This window comes from Ostrinia nubilalis, chromosome 15, assembly GCF_963855985.1.
Source record: "Ostrinia nubilalis chromosome 15, ilOstNubi1.1, whole genome shotgun sequence".
NCBI lineage: Eukaryota > Metazoa > Arthropoda > Insecta > Lepidoptera > Crambidae > Ostrinia > Ostrinia nubilalis.
The window spans coordinates 14,421,216-14,445,903 of NC_087102.1; the positions used below are offsets into that span (position 1 = coordinate 14,421,216).

Consider the following 24,688-nt stretch of genomic DNA (forward strand, 5'->3'; position numbering starts at 1 on the left):
ATAAGAATAAACTTGCTGTTCCATCATTCAGGTTGCATAAGATAGGTAATTCATTCTTGGGGAAATGTATTACCATATTTAACAAAATACCACACAACCTTGTCGAATTGCCAATAAACAAATTTAAGATACATATAAAAAATACCCTTATGTCCAAAGGGTACTACAAGGTTCGAGACTATATTGATGACAAGGATGCGTGGTCAGTTCAGTCTGCACATATTTGATGTACTTAAATTTGACTATTCTTACCGTTAGATAATTCCTGGCAATAAGTGGTGACTGAGTTTGTTCCGGCGTTTCTTCTCAGCACTTGCCATATGTTTGTCTCGAAGCGCTGGTAGGGCCCAAAAGATAAGGAGACATGTAAAGTGCCCCATAAGGGCTACCTTTTCTTTTTTTTATTATTTTCTATTGACGTTCATAAGTGCCACTTGTGGTCTAAACTGAATAAATATTTTTTGATTTTGATTTTTGATTTTGATCAAATAAATCGCACCTCCCGCGACAAGCGCTTATCAAACGTATGCATCCCCACTTCCCACCAACATTGGTACCATTTGAAAGCCTAGTTCTAAACTTCATTTCATTAAAGGAAAGGTTTTTACCCCAAAAATGTGTCTTTACAAGGATCCAGAGTCACTTCCTCAAAAAATAGGTAGTTACGATATAGCCATTTTTTATGACTATAAAACTGTTAAGTTGGGATTAATCGCTATCCATCTGTTAAAGAGGACACGTGAGATCTTCATTTGGTTTTATAACCATAAAAATTCGTCTAATTGATCCCAGAGGTGAGCCCAAAGTGAGGTCTATTTTCAAGTCACATTTATGGTAAATGTTAATCATTTATTTAGAAATGAAATGTATTTTTCTTTAAGGATATTTATAGGGATTTCAAATAACACCAATATTGTTGGGGTACCGCATGATTGTGTCAGAAGAAAATCTTTAAAGTTCGCGTCGCGGAAGGTGCGGTTTATTTGATGTTGAGTGTATTATTTGCTGGGCTCGTAACACCCACGGCAGTACCTCAAGCTTATACTGCAGCATCTTATGTCGTTGCAATAAGGCCGATTTTTAAAGAAAAATGTAGAGACTGGTGTGCTGTCGGATATACTTTTTAACGCACGACTCTTTAATTGTTTTTTTTACCCACAGAGGTGAAGTTCTGGGCTTCCATCTCATTTGATGGAAAGTGATGATCTGTCCAAAGGTGGAAATGAGCTTCACCCAGAATCCTCAACCAAATAGTTGTCTTAAAAACGATATGATTTAACACAGAGTTTGAAATTTGAGTCAAGTCGTATTCTCCATAGATCTTGAGCCAAACCGCATTCTCTGTTGATCGAAAGTCCAAGACAATGAGACGTATTTCAGAATTCTAATTCAGAAGCGAAATTGCACAAGTTGTATACGAACTTCTACAAATTTGTGCAAATATGTATATTGAAATTCTAATCAACTAATGGATGACAGCGATTGATGAAACTAAGAGAGAGGAGTGAACCAATACATTGGATTCTTGATCTATATTTGCAAAATATTCATAATAAGGTGTGTTTTACAAAGTTTGATTGATTCTTAACTTGGAATATAGGTATTACATAAGGCTGAGTTGCACCATCTAACTTTAACCGTGACTATAACGTTAACCGGCGTATTTTGGATGGAGTTTGACAGATTTTTGACGTTTGTTACGGTCAAAGTAAGATGGTGCAACCAAGCCACAGTAAAACCGAAATAACTCTGATCTTAACTGAAATCTTGCCAATTTATATTATGTAAGTATTTATCACCAACCACGTAAACTAAAAATTTCACCTTGTATTATTTTAAGAGCTAATAAATTAATACCTACTAGGAAATACGTTATAACTTAATAATGCATTAAGCAGAGTATCTACTAAGTAACTATTGACACAAAATATTCTATTGACGTGTTACACGCGATGTACCTATATTGCACACAACACAACAGTGCACGACGAATTTCAGTTTATGTAATTCTATCCATATCAAACATATTAATTATACTAGGATATTAATTCCAAACTAACTTCCACATTGATAAAACATGATATCTGCAAATCAGATCAAGACAACAAAAAGTTTGTGATTAAACATTATTTACTTTGGACGTGGAAATCTAATGTTTACTGACAAACTTCAACTTTTTATTTAGGCAAAACTTGCGGTTTAGGGCAAAATATTTACGATTGTATTTCTGTAATGTTTATAAGACAGTAATGTGATCTAGGAATGTCTTTCAGTATTGAATTAAGAGTTTACATGACTTTGAAAACATTGTATTTTGACACTGCAGGCTGGTTTTTAAAATCATACTTACTCCATATCTTCTTCAAAACAAAGAAAACAAGGAAAATTGTAGGTATTCTGTATGTTTTACCTGCAGCCAAACGTATACAAATCTTCCTGCTTTCGCTATATTTTCAGCCATCGTAGCATAATATACACCCCTTGCGTGCTTTCAGAAGCTCCGTGGTATATAATTTTTATCAAGGTGCCCATTTTTATTTTCCACTTGGTTTATTATAAACAAAGGCGTCACATCCTGTTGGAGCCTTATCTTACACATCTGTACACTCAAGGCCACGGAATCAGGCAATAAATGTAAAATACTGTAGGTTTCCAATTTATAACGTTAAAAGTCACGTTTTTATTCTACATTCTTTACTGGTACGGGGGAAAACTTTTTCTTTGTTCGGATTTATAAGTCGGAGGTTGAGAAAAGAATTGCCCAACACAGTTTTGTTCTTTTAAGGAAAAGCGCGTTGCGACGTAATTTTTTTATTACGAAATAACCAGGTGCAACTCTGACGAAATGGTTAAAGGAATATCGAAAGTATTGTGCATCTTTTGTATATTATAGTGATTTTAAGTGAAAAATTACATTTATGTGTTGGATTCATCTTAGTAGGTATGTGGCTAAATTTAAAAATCGTCAATCATTTAATATCACCGAAACTACATGTAAATTAATTTAACCAAGATCTTCGCAGTCTTTGATCATTATTATCAGACTTACTGAAAATAAAATAAAATGGTTTTTCTATACCACCTATACTGACATTTAGACCTTAGCTTATAAATCAAACAATGTCATATATTATACAGAACAAAAGCCTCCGGCAATTTGCGCTTAACATTAAATAAAATTTTCAACAAACGTTACTCACAATACTATTTTATGTTTCACCAAAACATTTTTCATTAACAATAAAGCTTGTAATCGTATCTTGTTTCACGACATGAAACCGCGGGTTTATTTACTCGGTGCGCAGTTCAATTATTACTTTTAAATTGGAAACTTCAGTTAAATACACTTTGCGGACTCAATAACGGGTAAGTGGAAAGATACACAGCGGGAAAGTTCACAAAAGTAGGATCTGAGTTCAAATATGATATACTTACGCCCGTATTCACAAACGATGCTTGCTTTAGGTGTAGCAGCAAATCGAACACACAGCGTTGAATAGAGCTTTATGATTGGTTCATGTGTCACCCTGTGCGTCCACGTGCACTGTGAGACCTCATAGTAATGTTTGTGAATACAGGCGTTAGTGCATGAAATAGTAGCTAACGGAGGGAATTATGCGAAGGTGGTTGTTTAATCGACTTTTAGATAAGTAATTTTTTAACACAACTGTTGGAAAAGTAATCATATTATTGTAATCGTTTGGGTTACCTGAGGGTATTTAAGTGTTAGGTCAATATTACAGCTTATTTCTGACGTAACACCAGTATTGAGTGAAAGTGAAATTAATTAGAAACAAGAATAAAGAAAAAAACCCTACCAACTGAATTGAGGATTTCCTCCTTTTGTTGAAGTTGGTTAAAAATGAAAAAGATCTCTATGTTACATATTTAGCTAAAAATTAATACTAGCCAAAATAAAAATGCGCGTGCCCCTAACTGTGGCCGGCACTGTAACGAATCAATAGCATTATTTGCGTGGATAAAAAAGCTTTCAGATAAAAGTGCTGATACGGGCGCGTTGTCAAACTGAACGCGGTAGCCTAGCCCAGATTCGGTTGATGGCGTGCCCATTTTAGCCTTATCTTTGGAATTAGGTCGTCGGTTTGTGAAATACGCAGTCGTTTTTGTTTATTTTTGGATAGGTAACATTTGGTATAAAATGTCAGAATGTATGGGTATTGAAGGTGTTGGTACAGTTTTGTTGTATAAAAATTGCACCACCGACTAGAGCTTGTAAATTGTGAATGAAATCTACGGACAATAGCACATCAACCTATGTAAATACTTTAGCATCTTTTGTAAGGAAGAGTGAATGTGATGTGCTGTTGATTGTATTAAGTCGTACCGCCTAATACTTATTCATATAATATTTATATGAGACTGAATTTGTATCCATCATCAATTTTATTTGATAAGTGGCGATAATACTTATGTCCGTAATCTAAAACGACGTCGAAGTATAAGTTTAAATAGATGACTAAAAAAATAAATTCAAGTCAGAGATTGATTCGATCCAAATACTCAAATTTTGAGCGTCGTTTCGTAACACGTTCTTAGATTATGACATTGTGAGAAGACAGAATGCATGATAAACTTGGAAGCGAAATGCTTAGTTTGTAACAGCTGGATGTAATTTGAAAGGTTATTAATAAGGATAAAGAAGAAAAAAACGCTTACAACATTACAATGATAGAGCTACAAGAAAATGTAGAAAACATTATAGATGAATAGAGTATCATGTTCTTATCATAATACGGTGTTCCAAGGAAAAAGTTCATTCATTCGTTCGTTCCAGCCCAATAATGTCCACTGATGGACAATTTTTTTTTATCCACAACGAGGAAGCTCTAGATTCTCAACGAAGAATAATGGAACCCCCAAGAATTTTCATAACGATCGGTCCTGCGCTACCCGCATCCAAAGAAAAAATAAGTACCTACTCCTTAATTCACATCTCACCGTGTACGTATCTAATTATGGGTCCAAAGATCTCATTACTTTCCCATTCGATGAACACACAGACTCAACCGAAAACCAAATGTTTGTACGTCTAGTTTAGTTTCCAACACAATTTCGTAAACACGCGGTTTCCAAACCAACGGGCAGAACATAAATTCTAACGAATTTCGTGTACGTTTGTTACATTCGTTTGGATCTTTCATAACGATGTATACAGACTTCGCTCTAATAGTTTTGAACTGATTTAGAAATTCTAGCAGCTTTAGTAGGATAAATTAACTCAATGGTGAGAAATAGGCAGTACAATTTTGTTTTTCCAAGAAAGGAGCTCTAAGTAAAACTTAAGCACTATACTGAACTAACTAAACGGCCCAGGCAGGACCGAGCCGCCTGAAGACGCATGATACGGAGGGCCGACCCCAAACAAAATGGGAATGGGCCAGGCAAAGAAGAAGATTACACTGAACTAACAACAACATATTCCATTCAATCTAAAACTAAACTTTCAAACAATATGTACATTGAAGAAACAATAAACAGCTAACCGCATTCAAAGCTTGAATGAAGTATTACAGCTTGCTTTTACGCTGAAACACTTTTCTATATAATAAATGCAAATATTTTCCCTCTCTCCAAGTCTTTTACTCATCGATGCTTCAACAAAGTACACGATAGCGATCTTGACGACGGGGATCAAACAAACGGCCCGATATCAGGTCAGATAACCGCTCGACATTTTGTTACCGACTTGCTTAAAGACTGCCGCCTCTTTAACAAAACATTAACAATTTTAATTAACTCACCTCTGCCCGCAGAGCCTTGATGTAGGATCGTTTGAAGGATGAGTTAGGTTAGGTTAGAAACGTAACTCAGGAAAGGTAAACTTTGTGTTTTTGTTGTAGATTATTACAGCCGCTTGGGCTGGTAGTTCCTTCGATTGGATGCCTTTGCACTTTTGTATCTATAATAACGGTTTGTATTGCTACCAAAATACGTACAAGTTTTTCCTAGTTTGAGATACCTTTTATTTGAGATTAGGGGTAGTTTTTGATGTCTAAAAGAGGAAAAAAAATCGTCAACGGCCTTATGTTTAAAAGCCAACGTCTTAGAAATCGAAGACATAAACAACGGTCAATCTAAACAAAAATAGGCGTGCGTATTTTTACTTGGCCTCCAGTGCAATGATTGATAAATTTAACTATCGTTGAATCGATACAAATTCTTTGGGATAAGTTTAAAATAGTTTTATTATTTTGACGTAGCTGTGCTCCTACTGGGTTTGATCGCAATCAATATTGAACATTCAAATAGAGAAGTGCCCAGAAAGAACTTCGAACTCCTCCTATGTTCTTCTGATTAATTTTGTTGCGGATCCAAAGACAGTTTAACTTTCCCCCGAGACAAACTTGACCTTCACTGGTTGGGTTTTTATTGGCGGTCAAGTTGTAGATCCTGGCTACACAGGAGTTGCAGAGGTGGGCTATTCCCGTACCTAGAAAGAAGGAAGTTAGCTTGATACCTGGTAATCAATTTAGTTAATTATGTTATAGGTTAGTCACACTGTAGGTAAACTGTGTGCACTGTATTCACAAAATATCTTTCGCACTGGTTTTATTTACATTGATGTTATTTCTCTATATTTATTTTGAATACAGTTTTATGCCTTGACCCCGAAGATTGATAGAGTCGTTCTTATACCATCTGCATTTCGATGAAAGAAGCGGAAGACGTGTTATTTACTTTACCTTCAATGCCAATGATTTTTATATGTTTGAAACTGTGTATCTATTTTATAGTTTAAACCTTGCTTCAGATATATCGAATGAGAAAGAATATAAAAATACAAGATCATTTAATTTTTATACAATAAAAATATATTATGATTATAATATTATTATTTTCATCTATGACAATGTATCCGCGGTGCAACTAGTAGCAAGAAAGATGGAGACTCTCGTAGGTCTAATTTACAAGCGAACACATAATATTGTAAAATTATTTTGTGTAAAGCCCGGTCTGTGAACACGTAGAATTTTGTCCAATGACCCCAAGCTACCCGTCCTCATCGCCCGCAGTGAGTGTGCGAGCGCCACAGCAACATAATTACGCGCGAGCGATAAGATTGGGTAGCTTGGGGTCATTGGACAAAATTCTACGTGCTGGCAGACCAGACTATGCCTACCAAATATTGTGAGAATGGTTGGTAGGTACAATCAGCATCAAATAGTTCGTGACACCCAAAGTGGCCAAAAAGTTCTCATCACGTCTTTATTGTAATTGGAATAGGGTTGTGTTGTCAACTTTTTGACCACTTTGGATGTCTGACTATTTGACGCTGATTTTACATTGCAGACTTGATTGGGTTCCTTTGTTTCCTAAAAACCGAATACCACTGCATTAAAACTTCTACAGTGAAACAATACATCGTATAGCTGTCAAAGAACTCCCAAGTTATAAAGTGTTTGAATTAGTAAAACGTCACTGGAGTTGAAATTGGGTTTAAAATTTAATTTCTGCAGCGGAGACCTTTATCAAGCAGCCGCAAGCCACGGCTGGGTACAAGATTTAGAGACTGTACTTTATACAGGGTGTAGGGCGAACTGAAGTTCCCCCATAGTAAAAGACATCCCTTAGTTCTCGTTGAAGAAACTTTATTGCAAATTAATTTACATCAAATATCAGTTTACAAAAAAAAATGCGACGCCCGTATTCACAAACGATGCTTGCTTAAGTGAAGCAGCAAATCGAGTGCACAGCGTTGAATAGAGCTCTGTGATTGATTCATGTGTCACCCTGTGCGTCCACGCGCACTATTCTGTGGTTCTAAGACTTATCTGGGCTATCTGGATTAATAGACTAAATTATTTGTAACCAATATTCTCCAATGTAAACTAAACAGTAAAAAAAAACTTGTAAGAATACACTGAACTCTTATAAGCCTGAGTTCACTGGCATTGTAGAATTTATTGGTGTACTAAACGCTCCTCAAAGATATTTCTATTTTTTGCGCATTCTGGAATAATATACGTACGCGGGATCTAAGCCAGCCACTCGTCACCTGTCATATGGTGAATCCCGTTGAAAATCCTTTAGGAACTCTTGCGAACCGTTCGAATATCCCAGTTTGAGAATTCCGGACTTGAAACATAATAAAAAATCAGTTTTTTGGGTTATTATCTATCATCCATCTCAACGGATTATACAATTTAGTAGAAAAATCGCACGTATCCCAACTGCCTAAGATATCACAATAATTATGTTATCTGGATATGCTGTGAACAGAACACCTGTGCAAGTTAGGTAACTTGCTTATTATTCCATAGTACATCGTAATAATATCATATTCATAGCGACGTATCTAATGTACATGAATTGAATAATTATTTCCTGAACCGTATTTTCACCCTATATAGAATCTATAATTATAGATGTTTAGAGCAAAAGGACACAAGACAGTAGAATTGAGAGGCTTAAGTCTGCGAATGGAAATTGGCTATTATTTATTTACCGTAATGTTTGACTATAAATAACAAAACCGTTTTACCGGTTCAATTATAGAAATATCTATTCACAATATTATTAAATACTCTTAATATTATATATATTTTTTTAAATAATTACACTAATAAAAAAAAATCTTGCAGGACGACAACTCCCAATACCCCCCCCCCCCCCCCCCAATCCAGTAAACGCGGCTCACTTGGCCTAGGCCCGTGAGTCAGTCGTCAGTACCGAAGAAATCATCTTTGAGGATTAATAAAACTCATAAAAATAATAATATAGAATAGTTAATTGTGAGCTTACAAACATTTGTGAATAATCTGTTTCTATTTTAATTACAGGTAACGCCCAGTTCGCAAGTCACATTTTATGTAAGGTATAATTTTATTTAAATAAGCACACCTTTTGTTTATTTTTCAGATTTTGTTTTACCACTTAATTAATTATTGAGCTTCTCTTTGAAAATTTATAGGAAGGTAATCCGTGGTGCTATCGGCTGTGTTAATAAAGTGAACTATAGTAGACAGTGCCTGGGGAATGGGAGGGAGAGGCACGGGAGGGTGTTTTGTTACGTCAAAATTAAATGTCAGCGATACTTCATATTTTTATGCTCTGTCACGTCAAAATCACCCCTCCCGCGCTCCCATACCTCAGGTACTGTCTGAGTTAGTCGTTTCAGCCCAATGACGTCCACTGCTGGACAAAGGCCTCCCCCAAGGTTTTCCACAATGAACGGTCCTGCGCTGCCCGCATCCAGGCTCTTCCCGCGACCTTTACCAGATCGTCGCTCCACCTAGTAGGAGGCCTGCCCACGCTACGTCTTCCAGCCCGTGGTCGCCACTCGAGAACTTTCCTGCCCCAACGGCCATCGTCTCTACGAGCTATGTGCCCCGCCCACTGCCACTTGATTTTAGCAATTCTGCGAGCTATGTCGGTTACTTTGGTTCTCCTGCGGATCTCCTCATTTCTGATTCGATCACGCAGGGAAACTCCGAGCATAGCCCGCTCCATCGCCCTTTGGGTGACCTTGAGCCTTCTTATGAGGCCCATAGTAAGCGACTAATATCATAGTAAGCTGAGTTAGTGCTAGAATTAAAATTAATATTTTTTGAAGAGATGCAGCAACCGTAGCTTGTACAAATACTTACACTATTATCTGGTCATTAAAATCGGATAGTCCTGGTGTAACAAACAAGCCAAACGCCCCTTATCCCTGAATATCCCATTGTTTACACGCCCAATAGATTTCTTTGAGCTTTCTCTCTCCGTGTGTGTTTTTCGCAAACGAGATTTTTCGTGTTCCATTTTTTTGTCCCCGTGTGTAATTTCGCGTGAAGGATAGGTTTCCTTTGTGTGGGATTTGCAGCGAGCATTCTGAGCGTCTGCAATCATCTTTATTGAGTTAAAATTGAGATAAATAAAAAACAAGTAACCTAAAGAAAAATACAGATTTCTGAATAACTTGGTATATAATTTGTAATTTCCAACAAAAAATATTTTTATCGGGCTTGCTGTCGACTCTACATCCCAATCTTACGCCCGTATTCACAAACATTACTATGAGGTCTCACAGTGCGCGTAGACGCACAGGGTGACACACGAACCAATCACAGAGATCTATTCGACGCTGTGCGTTTGATACATCCCAATCTTACGTCCGTATTCACAAACATTACTATGAGGTCTCACAGTGCGCGTAGATCCACCACAATATAGATAGAACCAATCACAGAGATCTATTCAACGCTGTGTGTTTGATTTGCTGCTTCACTTAAGCAATTATCATTTGTGAATACTGTTGTAATTAGACGACTCCAAACTCCAAACAAACTGCCATTCGAATTCGTATACCATCGATTCTCACCAAACTGGATTGCTAATGACAAAATGAATTAGTGCTTAGCTCTTAATTCTTAAAAATACAACAAGAACGGCAAACAGTGACAAACTCCATAATTTAGAATCCACTAGCGTTCTACTTTGAAGATTGTGTGCTCAATAAAAATGAATAATTGACACCGTTTAGCCAGTAATTTAAAAAAACTCTTAAAGACTTCATTCTAGACTTGAAAACTGAGTTAATTTAATTTTATTTGGTTATCAACATAAGATACAGTAATAGACACAACGAAAAAAAAAGCTAGAATTAGTTCTAAAGCTGCCTACTGCAATACTCAAATATTTATTGCATCCATAATGATACAGAGCTGGTGGTGGTATTTTAGATACCTACACTTATGGACCCTGTCGAGCACAGCATTTTAGGAGAGGGGGGATTCCTTTGCCATACATAATTTATGAAGTCACATTTTGACAGCCTAAAGAAGGTACTTCAATTGATTAAAGGTGTCAACCGCCATAATAAGCCGATTGGAGTTTGGTGGTATAGAACTATAGACTAATCTGTTCTAGACATAGCAATAGGCTATGTTTGGTCAGTCTCAGCCAAACAATCAATGGGCCTGTTTACACTCAGTGTACACTTAGTTCCTCCCTGATAAATCGACGGTCTGTAAGACCCTCTGTTTGCGTTTGGCCATCGCCGAGTATAAGCTCTTTGTTGACTTGATTTCATGATACCGATGTGAGGAAAACATGGGACTAAAAAAAAGGATGTTACTGTAGAATATGCGTCACGATAAACTTTTATCGCGGCATTTTATCGATTTTTCACGATAAGTGATAAGATTTTATCATGGTGCGCATCCTATCCCGGCTGGTGATTTATTTAAGGGTGCACAAATTCAAGGGCATTGTTATGTGCAAGGAAGTTCGACATAGTACATATGATTAAGAACCAAGCTTCTGGTGTGTGGAAATAGTAGTAGGTACCGTAGTTGTGAGAAATTATTTTTTTTTAGCGAATAGAGTCGCTTCTCAAATATTTTCAAGCTCTTTATTTAAAAAATGTAGTTGTGTGGTTGCAAAATTCTGGTGTAAATAAGACGCAAGATGACTTACTATTAAAATATTTGATAGCTATTACTTCTATTAACCTACATTTTTGCATTTTTTTTTATTTGCTTTATTTGGAAAACAAACAGCTTACAGTTTAAATTTGAATTCAACAAAAGCCCAGTTTTACATAATAATATTTTCGTCGTCGCCGTTTCAGCCGAAAGACGTCCACTGCTGGACAAAGGCCTCCCCAAGGATTTCCACAAACACCGGTCCTGCGCCGCTTGCATCCAAGTACTTCCCGCGACCTTCACCAGATCGTCGGTCCACCTAGTGGGAGGCCTGCCCACTAGTGCCCACGCTACGTCTTCCAGGTCTAATAATATTTTATTCCTCCTTATTTTCTACTTTACCTACTTTAGTCTCTAAAATATTATTACTCGAAACGATCATGAAATGAAACACAACCCAGCCCTGTTCCTTCTCTAGTACATAAATACAACCCATTGTTTACAGAGGGTCCGCTAAGGCTTCGATATAATACGACCAAATACCCGTAAGTAGCCGAAACTATCACTCAAGGCGCTAAGTGTTATCTAAGGGTAAGGGCTCGTCCACTACGGATTGGTGTTTTCAGAAAATTTATTGCTCATCGATAATCAATAGCCTATTAGAAGACCTTTTTCCGGGTTATAATTAAGCTGTTATCGTTGGCTTTGAGACTTAGTTTTAACTTTACTGATCATTCCTCATAATACTCAAGGATGAAACGAGACAAGAGACGTGTGAAAATAGGTAACGACGATCTGGTGAAGGTTGCGAGACGCACCTGGATGCGGGCAGAGCTAGACCGGTCATTGGTGGAAATCTTTCGTCAGGCTTTTGTCCAGCAGTTGACTTAGATTTGGCTGAAACGAACAAATGAAAATAGGCACGTGGTTGTTTATTAACACTTTTTTCGATGTACTGACGAGAACATTGTGTTGACATGATGCTATTGCATCTTATGTAGGTGACATTTTGCAACAAAAGTGTGCTCTGATGTGCTGTCAACTGTACTGGTTCAAACATAAGGTTCAAAATAACAAAGCCGATCTGTGACTTAACGCTGAAACTTTTGGAATATCTATCAGGCTATGAGGAAAACTGTAGACGAAAAGGTGCACGAATCTTAGTGGCCTTGAACTTGAACAAAGACAGACTGAAAAAAGAGAGAAAGAAATAGAGAGAGAACTTGTTGAATACGAGGTTTGATGTAGTGTTTAAAGGGTAGTTGTAGAAACAATATTTTATATTGTCTGAACTAAATCGTGAGTCTTAAGTGTGTGTGACCTTGGCCTAATACAAACATTTGAGCCAATAAACACATGGTGTCTGCCCAAACAAACATATCCATGAACTGGCTAAGATACGTGAGGAAACTGATTATAGCATTACTTATACCTTATTTCTCAAATAGACGGTTGCAATGTAATTTATTTCTTTTTTAACCGACTTCAAAAAAGAAGGAGGTTATATTATTATGTTCGGCTGTATGTATTTTTTTTCTATGTAAGGAGAATTAATATTTATAACATGATTGATACTTTTGGAGTCGGTGCAGGCAAACTTCACACGTTTCATAATCTTTTCACAGACTCCAGAAGTATAAATCATGGTATAAATTTAATTCGTGGTAATAAATAAGTAAATGTAATTATTTTTATACTTTTTAGTGCATGTTTTTTACAGTCGGTTTTTTTTATTTTTTATTATTGAGGTTGTGAAACGCCTTATAACGACGTTATGATAAGAATGAAAGGCATCCAAAACAAATGAAATAATTCAAAAATCATTTATTTGACATAAAACTTACTTCAGTTAAAAACTTAAGACTAAGTCAGAAAATGTTCAAAATCATTTATTTCAATTTATATTATGTACAACTGTCATTCAATATTTACAAAAAAGTTTATCATTACGTTTAACTGTCATTGAATATTTACAAAAACACATAGATAAACTAAAAAGTGTTCAGTTCACTAAAAAGAAACATCACTATCTCTTCCCTGAAGAACTTTATCACATCATCATTGGACGGAATGATGTCTTTTAGCAGGCTCCAAAAGTCACCAGGCAGCAGACAATCTTCGGAATTCTTGGAATGGCTCCAGGATCTGTCACATCTGTAACTGAAATAAAAAAGAATAGGTATTACAAAGAAGTACAAATTATTTTTAATGATAGCTGAAAATATACATTTTGTTTAAAAATGGATTGCCAATAGTCAAGAAGGATCTAAAGACATATAAAAACTACTTCTAGATGACAAGTCCGATTAAAGATGATAATAATGACGAGGGAAAAAGAAAATTAATGAGAAGAAAGATAACATTATTGGCCAGATGACCAAGGCTCAAGGATCAATCATGATTGCTAAAAATACTATTATTAAGTAACTCGTTTGCCTCCTGTCCCTTAAAAAAACTAGTGAAAATTCTTACCTGATCCATGTGAGATGCTGCCTAATGCTGATCCCACGTTTGATCTTGCCATTCCTTATCTGGTCCATCACTCTGATTGAACTAGTATTCTACTCTAATAATATAATCGTCATCTTTGGTTGAAATTCTTATATTCCAGTCTTAGTCTTATCCAGCAGTCTTCAATCTCCACCGATCGTCAGCACTGCATGGGATGTATCAATTTATCCAATTTCCATTTATGTAAACGTCACGTCGAGGGTTTCCATTTACTTGTGTATTCCCATCATCGAAGTCAACTCCCAAACAGCATGCTTTGCTGCCGTTTACTGCTGCAGCTGCTACAATGCTTATTTTATCTACTCGAGCATCTTGAGCATCGTCAGTCATGATTTCTTCATTCGAAGTACCTCACTAAGTTGCTGCTGCTCCTCTACACTATTATCCATTTAATGGAATCATTGTATGATTTACTTCTTTATGATATTTTATATTTCTATTATGGCCACATTGACTATCTTGGTCTAACTTACGTCTCATACTTTAGCTTTAGCTCTTATTCTACAGATAACTTAAAGATACATATTTTGGGCAAGTATTTGTGAATCATTAAAACAGACAAAATCGTTCACATACTCACTTTTCTTATAACTATAATCTGGTCTCTGAGCACGTATAATCTTGTCCAATGACCCCAAGCTACCCATCTTTATCGCTCGCGCGTAATTATGTTGCTGTCGCGCTCGCGCACTCACTGCGGGCGCCCGGCGCACAGTCGCGACAGCAATATAATTACGCGCGAGCGATAAGGATGGGTAGCTTGGGGTCATTGGACAAAATTATACGTGCTCAGAGACCGGGATTTAGTTGGAGATTCAAAAAAATCACGTCGCCTTCTTACGGCGATTTAAGAACCAGATTTTAAGGGTCCTTTCTGTCAAATTAAGGCATTTTGAGAGATATTCCCGGCGAGCTTTGTCCAAAAGGGGACTTTTCAAGAACTCAGTCTCGAGTTTGTACTCGTGCGCATCGGTGAACGCGATCTTAGTGCGCTTGCGACTTTTAACTCCTTTCTTTGGAGACTGATCTTCGTAGTCATTCGGTAATTTAATATATTGGCCTACAAACAAGATTTCTCCAGTGGCCGTTTCATAGGGAATGAAATTGAAGGGCCCAACCTTCGCGCTGGGTTTTTCCTTTGGCTGCGCCGTATTGTTTTCAGCCACTTCTTCCATTTTTATTTTTCAAACTCCTTTTATAGATATTAAGTTTTGTCGTTGGATTTGGTTTGAAGAATCCCAGTCTCTTATGACATTAAATATTATGTCTGTAAAGAGGAGATACCAAATATGAGATATTTTTGTCAGATAAATTATGAAATCATACCAATTTACATTTAAGCAAACTAATGAAAGGTGAATGAAGATAGTAAGTACAGACAATGGCACATCAAGCTACAATATCTTATGCAGTTCCAATAAGGGCTATTTTGAAACAACAATGTATAGTCTGATGAGCTGTCGACTGTACTTAGTTCAAAATTTTTGAGTTTGTAATTAATAAATATTAAACATACACGGGGGAATATTGATAAAAATGTACTTTTATTGAATAAAAAAAAGAATATAAAATATGTAAACAAGCCAGCAATAAAATAATAATCCATCAATACACAATTTTCAAATTTATTGAAATAAAATAATTACCAATAAGTATCTGGTAGTCCACTTCTACACTTTTCGGGCACAAGGTATAATTTTAATTATAATCAAATGTCTATAAATATAAAAATACTATCGCACGATAAAAGTCAGAACACGTCTACACTCTCCGAGCACCGAGCGTAAACTGACTGCCGTACACTATACGTATTACTTGATACCCTCACAATTAAAATTGTCCTTACTGTCTGGTCTGCAAAACCATGAGACAGTAATGCAACCACTTTTAAAATTATGTGTCAATTAATTTTTAACACACTGAAACGTCCGTGCCATCTGAAACGCGTCCGTTCACTGTGACAGTACGACACATACTGGCAGCTTTTAAGCTCTCTTAGTCACTCCTGCGCAGGTAAAAAAAATCTCCTTTTGTTACTAGGGGTACGCGTGCTCACGTGGTGATTTGTTTGGCGTTGTAGATAAAGAACAATAGAACGTTTAGACCAGACCAGTTTTTATTTTCTAGGTTCTCTTTAAAAGAATTAGTAATGTTATCACTTAAGGTTCTTTTGAACCCCATGTTATTTTTTAAGAGATGCGCACGGAAAATATTTTTTAGAAATGCATGAATGAATTATAGACAATTAAAGACGGTTCTTATAATTTTATTGATAGAATATTATTTCTTGGTTTAACTGAATTGTAAATATAAAATACCGAATATAAAAAATGTAGAGTAAATGGGTAGGTACTACGTATATCAAAGGAAATAAAGGTATTCTGGTATTATTTCGGAGCAACTTGGAAAATATTGAGTTTAATTCAACATTCTATGGTCTGTGACAATTGGAGTAGTACTTATTTATTTATTTTATTCATAAAAAACATAAATAAACGATATTATGAAAATATACATAAGTTACCAACTGCTAAGTTAAAATGTTATTGCGCATATAGTAAATAACATTCAAGTTAGTACATATTTACAAAATGTGTTACTTTATTGAATCAAGAAGACAAATAAACTAACCAATGTTATCTGATTCAACTTACCCAAGAATCAAGAAAGATTGTCCGATATTATAATAGTCTGATATACATGTAATTTTGGTACAAACTCTTTGAATTCGTCTACCAAGCCCATTTGATTCTACTAGAATGCCAATTTGTGGAACCAATGTCGTGTTATAAGCATACACTAATTACTATGGAATTTGAAAGTAATTATTTTTGTCTAATCAGTTCCCATTAGATTATTTGTTAACCATAATTAATGACGATGACTCATTAACTTATGACGTTAAAGTGACTAAAGTATCAACAAACAGACTCAATTGTGAACCTAATTGATTTGAGTTCACAGTCAATTTAATGCTATTTTTACCAACTAGACCAATAGCACTAGGCTATTTTTAGGTTTTAAGTTTCAAAAAAACCGGCCTAGTGCGAGTCGAACTCGCGCACCAAGGGTTCCGTACAAAGTAACTTTGATTTTGTTACAGCTTAAAGGTATTAGACCTGATTATTTGATATAAATTTCAATTTAATACCTTTACGTGTTCATGAGGAAAAGAGTACCTACTTAGTTAGTAACTTTTTTTATAATATATTAAAAAAAAACTACTTACTAGATCTTGTTCAAAACCAATTTTCAATTGAAGTTTACATGGTAATATACATCATATTAGAAATGTACATCAGTTAAGAAAAAAATATATTAGAAACCTCAATATCATTTTTAAAGATCTATCCATAGTAGCACATTACAACAACATAAAATACCACAATACTTAACTTGACGTAGGTACAACAAGTTATTTTTAATTTGACGCGCGCAGCGAACCAAAAAATAAAGTTGCTTCATTAGTGGAAGCAGGAAAAAGGGGGGTAAAAACTTCACATTAGTATATCCTCAAATTAGCGGGGGCAGAGGGGATGGAGGGGTTCGCTTGCCCAAATTTGGGTCACGTGCTGTGTGGAGATACATTTGTATTGCAGATATTTGAGGTAATAATAAAAGTTGGAGACGTCAATTTTTGTTATGCACGGTACTCGCGACATTGTATATCAGTTAGTCTGTTTATTAGTAACATACAATTTTATGGGTGGTCTTCAATTAACAAGATTTGTGATGTAATTATGTGAGCATATAAACTTATTGATTTTTTTTCCACAAAATTAAATAACAAATCCTATTCCTAAAGAAAACCTCTCATAAAAATGGTTATATCTCAGGTTATATTGATATTTTCCATAAGATGAGATGCAAGTCAAAAGCTTCTCCGTTGTGGGTAAAAAATATTGTAAAAAAATACCTAAAATACTAGAAAAACCATTTCGTAAAGTATTTTTTTCACTGTCCACAACGTTAAAAAATAAAATCTAGCCAATAAATGCTATCTACTGCACAGACGTCCAGACTCTACATTTTTGTTCCTAATCACACTTATTATCATAATCATAAGATTTATGTCTATAAATTTTAACACATCAACGAAAGCAAAGGACAATGCCCAATTTTCCTCCATAAAACTGTCCGCCCAAATGAAAAACTAATACCAGACGGAGGCTCCGTAATGCGGGGCTCACCGAGAGATTACGGCTGCCCTCCGTGAGCCCTCCGTTTATCAGAGCTTATTCCCTCCCGATATAATGCTGGAGCAGTAACAGGAAGACAGTGTGAGGTTTGAAAACTATCAGCGGAAAAAATATGCAGTAGGTATTAAAAACTGCGCATAATAAAGTTTCAAGACAAACTGTTCAGTAATTTGGAAGATCAGAGGTGGAATTGTGTAAAGCAATCGTTATCATTTGACAGTTCATAACATACGATTATTCTGTCAAACGCTTTGTTTAACTGACTTTAACGTACGTTATGAACTGTCAAATGATTACGATTGCTTTACACAATTCCACCTCTGAATTTCGTGAAAACGATGTATCATTTATAAATACCATAAATAGATTTAAATATCTAACTTTAAAAATGTTATATTTAAATTTAAGTTTTGGTTCACGTGCAACTATTTTGTTTTAATTTTTCGTCGATAAGATCTTTGTGCCTTTTTTATAACAACGGATGACGTGAAATGAAACTCGTGTGTTTTTGTGTCATAAACAATAATTTATAGATTACAGATTGGAATATTTCAACATGGACACGGAAACATTTTTTATTTTTAATATACAGGGTGGAATTTTGTAACGTCACCTGGAGGGAAAGTACTCTTAACACGTTGAGTGCGAAACCAGGTCTATAGACCTTGTGTACGTCTCGCTTACCGTGCTGCTAAGAAAATTATAGTCTTCCTTGTCGTGCGAAAGGCATAACTTCAATTGGGTCCGGTGTAGGAAAGTGATGAATATACTCGTATATCTATGATGTATTCTTAAAATAGAATCCAATGATGTACCTACCTTAATACCAGGTTTTTAGACATGGTACCGCACGGAAGTAATAAAATGTCTTCACAATGCGAAACCAGGTCGAAGCACCTTGTACCCTGCGCACCTGGTAGGTACCGCACCCCACGCTAGCTTCGTGCAGCCAGTGTTACCTCGCATTCGTAAGAAACGCACATGTCGACATGGCGTCAAGAGAAACAAACAAAATCAAAACTGCAAATTGATTATAATTTAATTTTCTAGACGATTTATTGCTAATTTAAATAATGTTTTTCGTGACAAACATTTGAAGTTGTAACTAAATGTTATTAAATAATATGTTTTCTTTAAATTTAGCTTATTTAAGTATTTATGCACGTATGTCTTATTTGTAAAATATTTAGACTAAATTATTAAAACATCTTTGTTTGTTACTTTTTTAAATTTTTATTAAAACTTAATTTAAACTATCGATATTTGTATTTCACATCCCTAGAATACCCACCAGACTTCCCTACTTCAGTGCGGCACAGGGTGCACAAGCCTTGTATTTTGAATGTAGCTATAATTTTTATACTAAACAAGTTATTCACGAACGCCTTCAGGTGTATGTCAATGAATGCATTATTATTAATATTCAAAGAAAAAACCACAATATCTATTAACATGAAGCCAAAAATAAAATTAATATATCTTAAATATTACAAGGTCTTTAAGCCTTGTGGCGCCACAATGTAAGTTTTAATACCAGGTTTACCGACCTTGTACCGAAGGAATGGAAAGTATTAGAAAGTTACTGCCGCAGCAAAGGTGTTAATAATGTAAATAGATTACTAAGATCCCATCAAAAACAATACTTGTCAAAAAAACCAAGTCTCGCAACTCAGTTGTTCTACGGTAAAAAGTTGTGAGATCCATGTAATACCAAGTCCAGGCCAGGAAATCTTTAACGTTTTACATAAATATATTGACTTGGCCATCGCACTAAATAATTTAATTTACACGTGTTTTCATGCGATGGCCAAGTCAATATATTTATGTAAAACGTTAAAGATTTCCTGGCCTGGACTTGGTATTACATGGATCTCACAACTTTTTACCGTAGAACAACTGAGTTGCGAGACTTGGTTTTTTTGACAAGTATTGTTTTTGATGGGATCTCATTTCTTTTTGTATTTTGTAGACAGCAGTTATGTATCTAGAAAACTGGACCGAAATTGAAAAATTTTACTCGACTTGGCGGTTGCACTACCGTGCCCTCAAATATCATTTCTTTTTGTATTTTGTAGACAGCAGTTATGTATCTAGAAAACTGGACCGAAATTGAAAAATTTTACTCGACTTGGCGGTTGCACTACCGTGCCCCCAAATATTTTAGTTTTTCCTTGATTCATACACCAAACACTACTTATATTCCAAATTTGAAGCTTCTAGGTCTGCTAGAAGTGCCTTAGAGTTTTGATGATCGGTGAGTCAGTGAGTCAGTGAGTGACAAAATTAAGTAACTTTGACCCGTTCTGAATCCGAATCTGAATCTGAAGTTCCGAATTCTTAAACTACTGGTTCAAATTGAATGAAATTTTAAATATACCGTGTCTTTACAATGCCTGCATAGCTAATGAAAATTCAGCCTTCTAGTTTTATCCACAACGAAGTTACAGGCGGTCGAAAATGGCCTGAATTGCTTCGAGAAAAGGATGGTACGGCCGTGCCGCTTTTTTGCTCGACTTGGTGGGGGCACTGCCGTGCCCCCAGATAAACTTACGATAAAAATAAGTATCCTGCGATTTTTTCAAAGACGAATCATCAACATTTTCGAGTGTTGTTATCCACCATATTTACAAAAAACATACAGTCGAATTGAGAACCTCCTTGTTTTAAGTCGGATAAAAATGTAACAGTTGAGAGAACTATTTGATACAGAAATCAAAATCTCATTAGATAAAAACTGGTCATAAACTTTATGTAGGTACTCCTCTCAAATTCTTATTACTATGATGAAAGCCGTCCATTTAACAAAGGGTCTTTCATCTCGAATTGGACAAAAATAGTCCTTCTGACGAATATACCTTCAGCCTCACGGTACATTTCAACGGGAAAGGTTACATTCATACTGTGAAATCGAGTTTGGCTGCTTTTTCCGCGACCTAACGTCGTTCAAATAAAGGCTATTTTTACTGGGTAGGTTTATTTTTAGAATACCTAATGTAGACAATACTCTAGGAGCTCGGTATCACTCAGCGTTTGTCAGCCGTTTGTCTTAAGGCGGGATGACAACTCCATAGAGCGACTAGTCGTCCAAGGAAAAGTCGAATGAAACCGATCGCGTGGACCGACCAAGTGAAATCGGCTGATTTTACTTAGTGCAGTCAAAGTCAAAGTCAAAAGTCAAAATTTCTTTATTTGTTTGGACTAATAAATAGTTCTTACAAATCGTCATTTTGCTCTTAAGGAGCCTCTACATGTCTCATAATCTTTTTACCCTACCAGCGCTTCGAGACCAACATTTGGCAAGTGCTGAGAAGAAGCTCCGCAACAAACTCAGTCACCACTGTCTGCCGGTTAATATAAATAAATAGAAATAGTAGTAGTAGGTACATTCGATTCAGGAGCAGTTCACTGAATTTACCATGCATTCTTGTATGGTGTATCTTATAGGAATAAGAATCGCACGAAGTCGCACCAGACAGTTTGCCAATAGAGAGAGATGGCGGGAGATCGTGCGGAGAGTTGTATCCGTGTCTACAACCGATGTGAACAACGCCTCAACGTGACCACGACCGCTCTGCCAAGAGCGTAACGAATAAGAAGAAGAAGAATGTTTCGAATAGGATGTAGGCGGTAGGACAACGGTCATGAGACTGGCGGTTGTCCTACCGCCTACCGAGCGTATGTCACATCGTATTATAGCTATGGATCTATCTGTAAGCTCACTTGCATTTAAAGTAAAAAAATAGAAAGAAAGAAAGAAAAATAATATTTGGTCCCAAAAACAATAAATAGGTAAATAAATAGCTTTCCCACACAGACGTCCCGTTTTTTTTCAGGATTTATACGTTTTTTAATATTAACGTTCACTCGGATAACCCGTTTGCAGAGTCCCGCGAAAAACCGATCTATTCGAATTTCAAACACACATTTAGTGTGTTCACACGAGAGTCCAGTTTTCAGGGAGCATGCATACTAACACGTTACAGCAGCGCGACTGCATCAAAAGTCGCCGTGGGCAAGGGCCCTAAAAGCGAAAAGTCACTGTCTCACTCACTCATCATGAAATCCGAGAAACTGCAAGTGCTTGAAGTCTCAAATTTTGCATGGGGGTTCCTTCTAGAAAGTAGGTGCTCACTAATACGGGATTTTGGAAAATTCAACCCTTATGGGAGTAAAACAAGGTCCACGCGTACGAAGTCGCGGGCGGCCGCTAGTTATAGATATTTTCTACTCTTACAAACTGAAACGTTACAATTTTAAAGACAATAACAACCATTTTCGTGTTACGTTTCTCCACTTGAATCCAACAAGTTTCCCCATAATTTGGAATAGAAACTAATAACCAAAATTATCCTTTATAACGTGGATGTAAAGTTCAATTTCGATTAGCAAAAGTGTATCTTCCCCGTCTATTGTTAGCAGCATCTGTTAATTCTGTACTTCATTGTTGGGAGAGGTAACAATGCCCTAAAGAAGGGCTGTTTGGAGGGATTCCCTCTTTTCTTTCCCTCTTTCTGAGTTATTGCCGTGTAATACGTCGAGTTAGGGCGTAGCAACCATTGTTTGGAAGTTAAATTGCGTATTTTGATTTTTTTCTATGAATTAAAATTGAATTTCTGTACGAAATATGAAAATTGCGCTTTGTTATACAGGCTGGATAGGTTAAGGGATCTCACGCGATTATTTCTAAACTATAGAAGATAAAACTGGTTACTGATCCTGAAAGTGCTTCACGAGCTCTTTTAAACGGTGCCAATAATAGGTTACAGAATAAACTGGATCTATCCGAAGATCACGTATCGTTTCCACCCTGTATATTGTATACCATAAGATTGCTGAAAGCTGTAACCGGCACCGAGCTTATTAATAGCTTTTGAATAATGATGTTTCTAGGAAGTTATTCTATAAGGCGATTACATACATGATGAGTCATACGTGTATGAAATACTTTCACAAAAACAATAAGTTCTTTATCTAGCACCTTTTTGCACCGATTTGTAACCAACACCACTTAAAAATAACCATTATGTTCCCACAAAACATTAACGATAAGCGATCAATAATCTTCATTATTTTGTTCACAGGTACTAAAAGATAACGAGATTATAATCATTAAGGTAAACACTTCGGCGAAAACACCGATAAGTGCTAATTACGAGAGGGATTAAAGTTCAAACCCGTGGTATTTTCTTAAAGGGTTATTGTGGCATAACTTTTGTAATCTAATAAAGATTGTCGGCTCTTTTTAGTAACGCTTTCAATTGTTTTTGTTTTCGAAATTCGAAAATGTGACATAAATGAAAAGAATGGCGGCAGCCAGTCTTTTGTTTTTTACAACAGGGTACTATAAGAGTAGGCGCACACCGTTGATTTTTAGTTGGCCGATAGTTGTGCCCGATTTTAATTTGTATGAAGAATCGGCCAAATCGAATCAGCGTAGTGTGCGCACTCCCATATAATATGCCCATACTGATCAACTGCCCGACTAAACTATCGGCCGAAGAATAATCAACGGTGTGCGCGTACTCTAAGGCCTCAGCCTCGAACTTAGCGGGCAGCGGGGCGGCGGCGGCGGCGGCGCGGGAGCGGCAGGATCTTATGCGTAAAATCAAATAGACCGGTTCTCGAAAACAGCGGCGCGGCAGCGGCGCCGGAGCGGGCAACGAGCGGGCAGCGGCGAGGGAGCGGGCAACGAGCGGGCAGCGGCGAGGGAGCGGGCAACGAGCGGGCAGCGCACTCCTTCTTTTGCCCACAATAAATCGAGCGTTAGGAATAAATTTGAATCGAAATAAAATTGTCGCCGTTGTTCAGACATTTCGTTTGCGAATAAAAACAAATATCTCGACAACACAAACCCGAACACAACACTTCGCCGCTAAAGCGCCGCGCGAGCTGCCCGCTGGTTTCGAGAACGGGTCTGCGTTGCCCGCCCCGCTCCAGCGCCGCCGCCGCTCCCGCCCCGCTGCCCGCTAAGTTCGAGGCTGAGGCCTAATAGCTTAACTCAGTCTGTGTCGTGTTTTTGGGACGTCAAATGTCAGCGAGACTTCAAAATATGCCTCAGATTTAAAAAAAAAAACTATGCTCTGTCACGTTATAATGATTGAGTTAAACGCTAGACTCACATTGATGACGTCATAAAGATAGATAATGTATTATGTTTTTCTAAACCTTATTTCGTCTTGATAACTAATACCTGAAATAGCGAACGGAAAGCTTTGATCAATTGAAGTAAAAAATGTTATCTTATAAAGCTCCTTCGCACACTCCCCGCGTTTATTTCACGGCTAACATTTACCCGTAATCTGCGAATTCACTTTCGAAGCGTTCTTTGAAACGATGTTCACCATAAACGGTAAGTGTTCATTCATAAAAAATGAGAGTCTGTTATTTGTTATTTGAAATTGATTTTGAACAATAATACTATATTTACTTTTTACCTTGTATTCCATAGAATAAGAAAAAATATTATTTACTGCCGTTATTGTATCGCTATTGGCTTTATTTATTTTATTTATAGATTTTATCCTAGACAATCCCTCATTTAAATAACTGGGATTAAAATAACTGATGTTTTTTCATAGATTTCAAAATTAAATCCTAAAAAATAGGATT

At 36.5% G+C, this 24,688-nt stretch overlaps 2 protein-coding genes across 4 annotated transcripts in view; one reads left to right on the forward strand and one right to left on the reverse strand.

Moving 5' to 3' along the window:
- LOC135079038 (potassium voltage-gated channel protein Shaw) overlaps window positions 1–24,688 on the forward strand; it is a 113,933-nt gene that overhangs the window by 15,542 nt on the left and 73,703 nt on the right. The window lies entirely within an intron of this gene.
- On the reverse strand, window positions 14,705–15,055 carry LOC135078734 (homeobox protein Hox-B8-like). The gene has a single exon (XM_063973292.1). The coding sequence runs from the start codon at window positions 15,053–15,055 to the stop codon at window positions 14,705–14,707; it is 351 nt and encodes a 116-aa protein (XP_063829362.1).

Bases quoted from the DNA above. Each gene is read 5' to 3' on its own strand.
- LOC135078734 (XM_063973292.1), bottom strand. From the start codon at position 15,055: ATGGAAGAAGTGGCTGAAAACAATACGGCGCAGCCAAAGGAAAAACCC.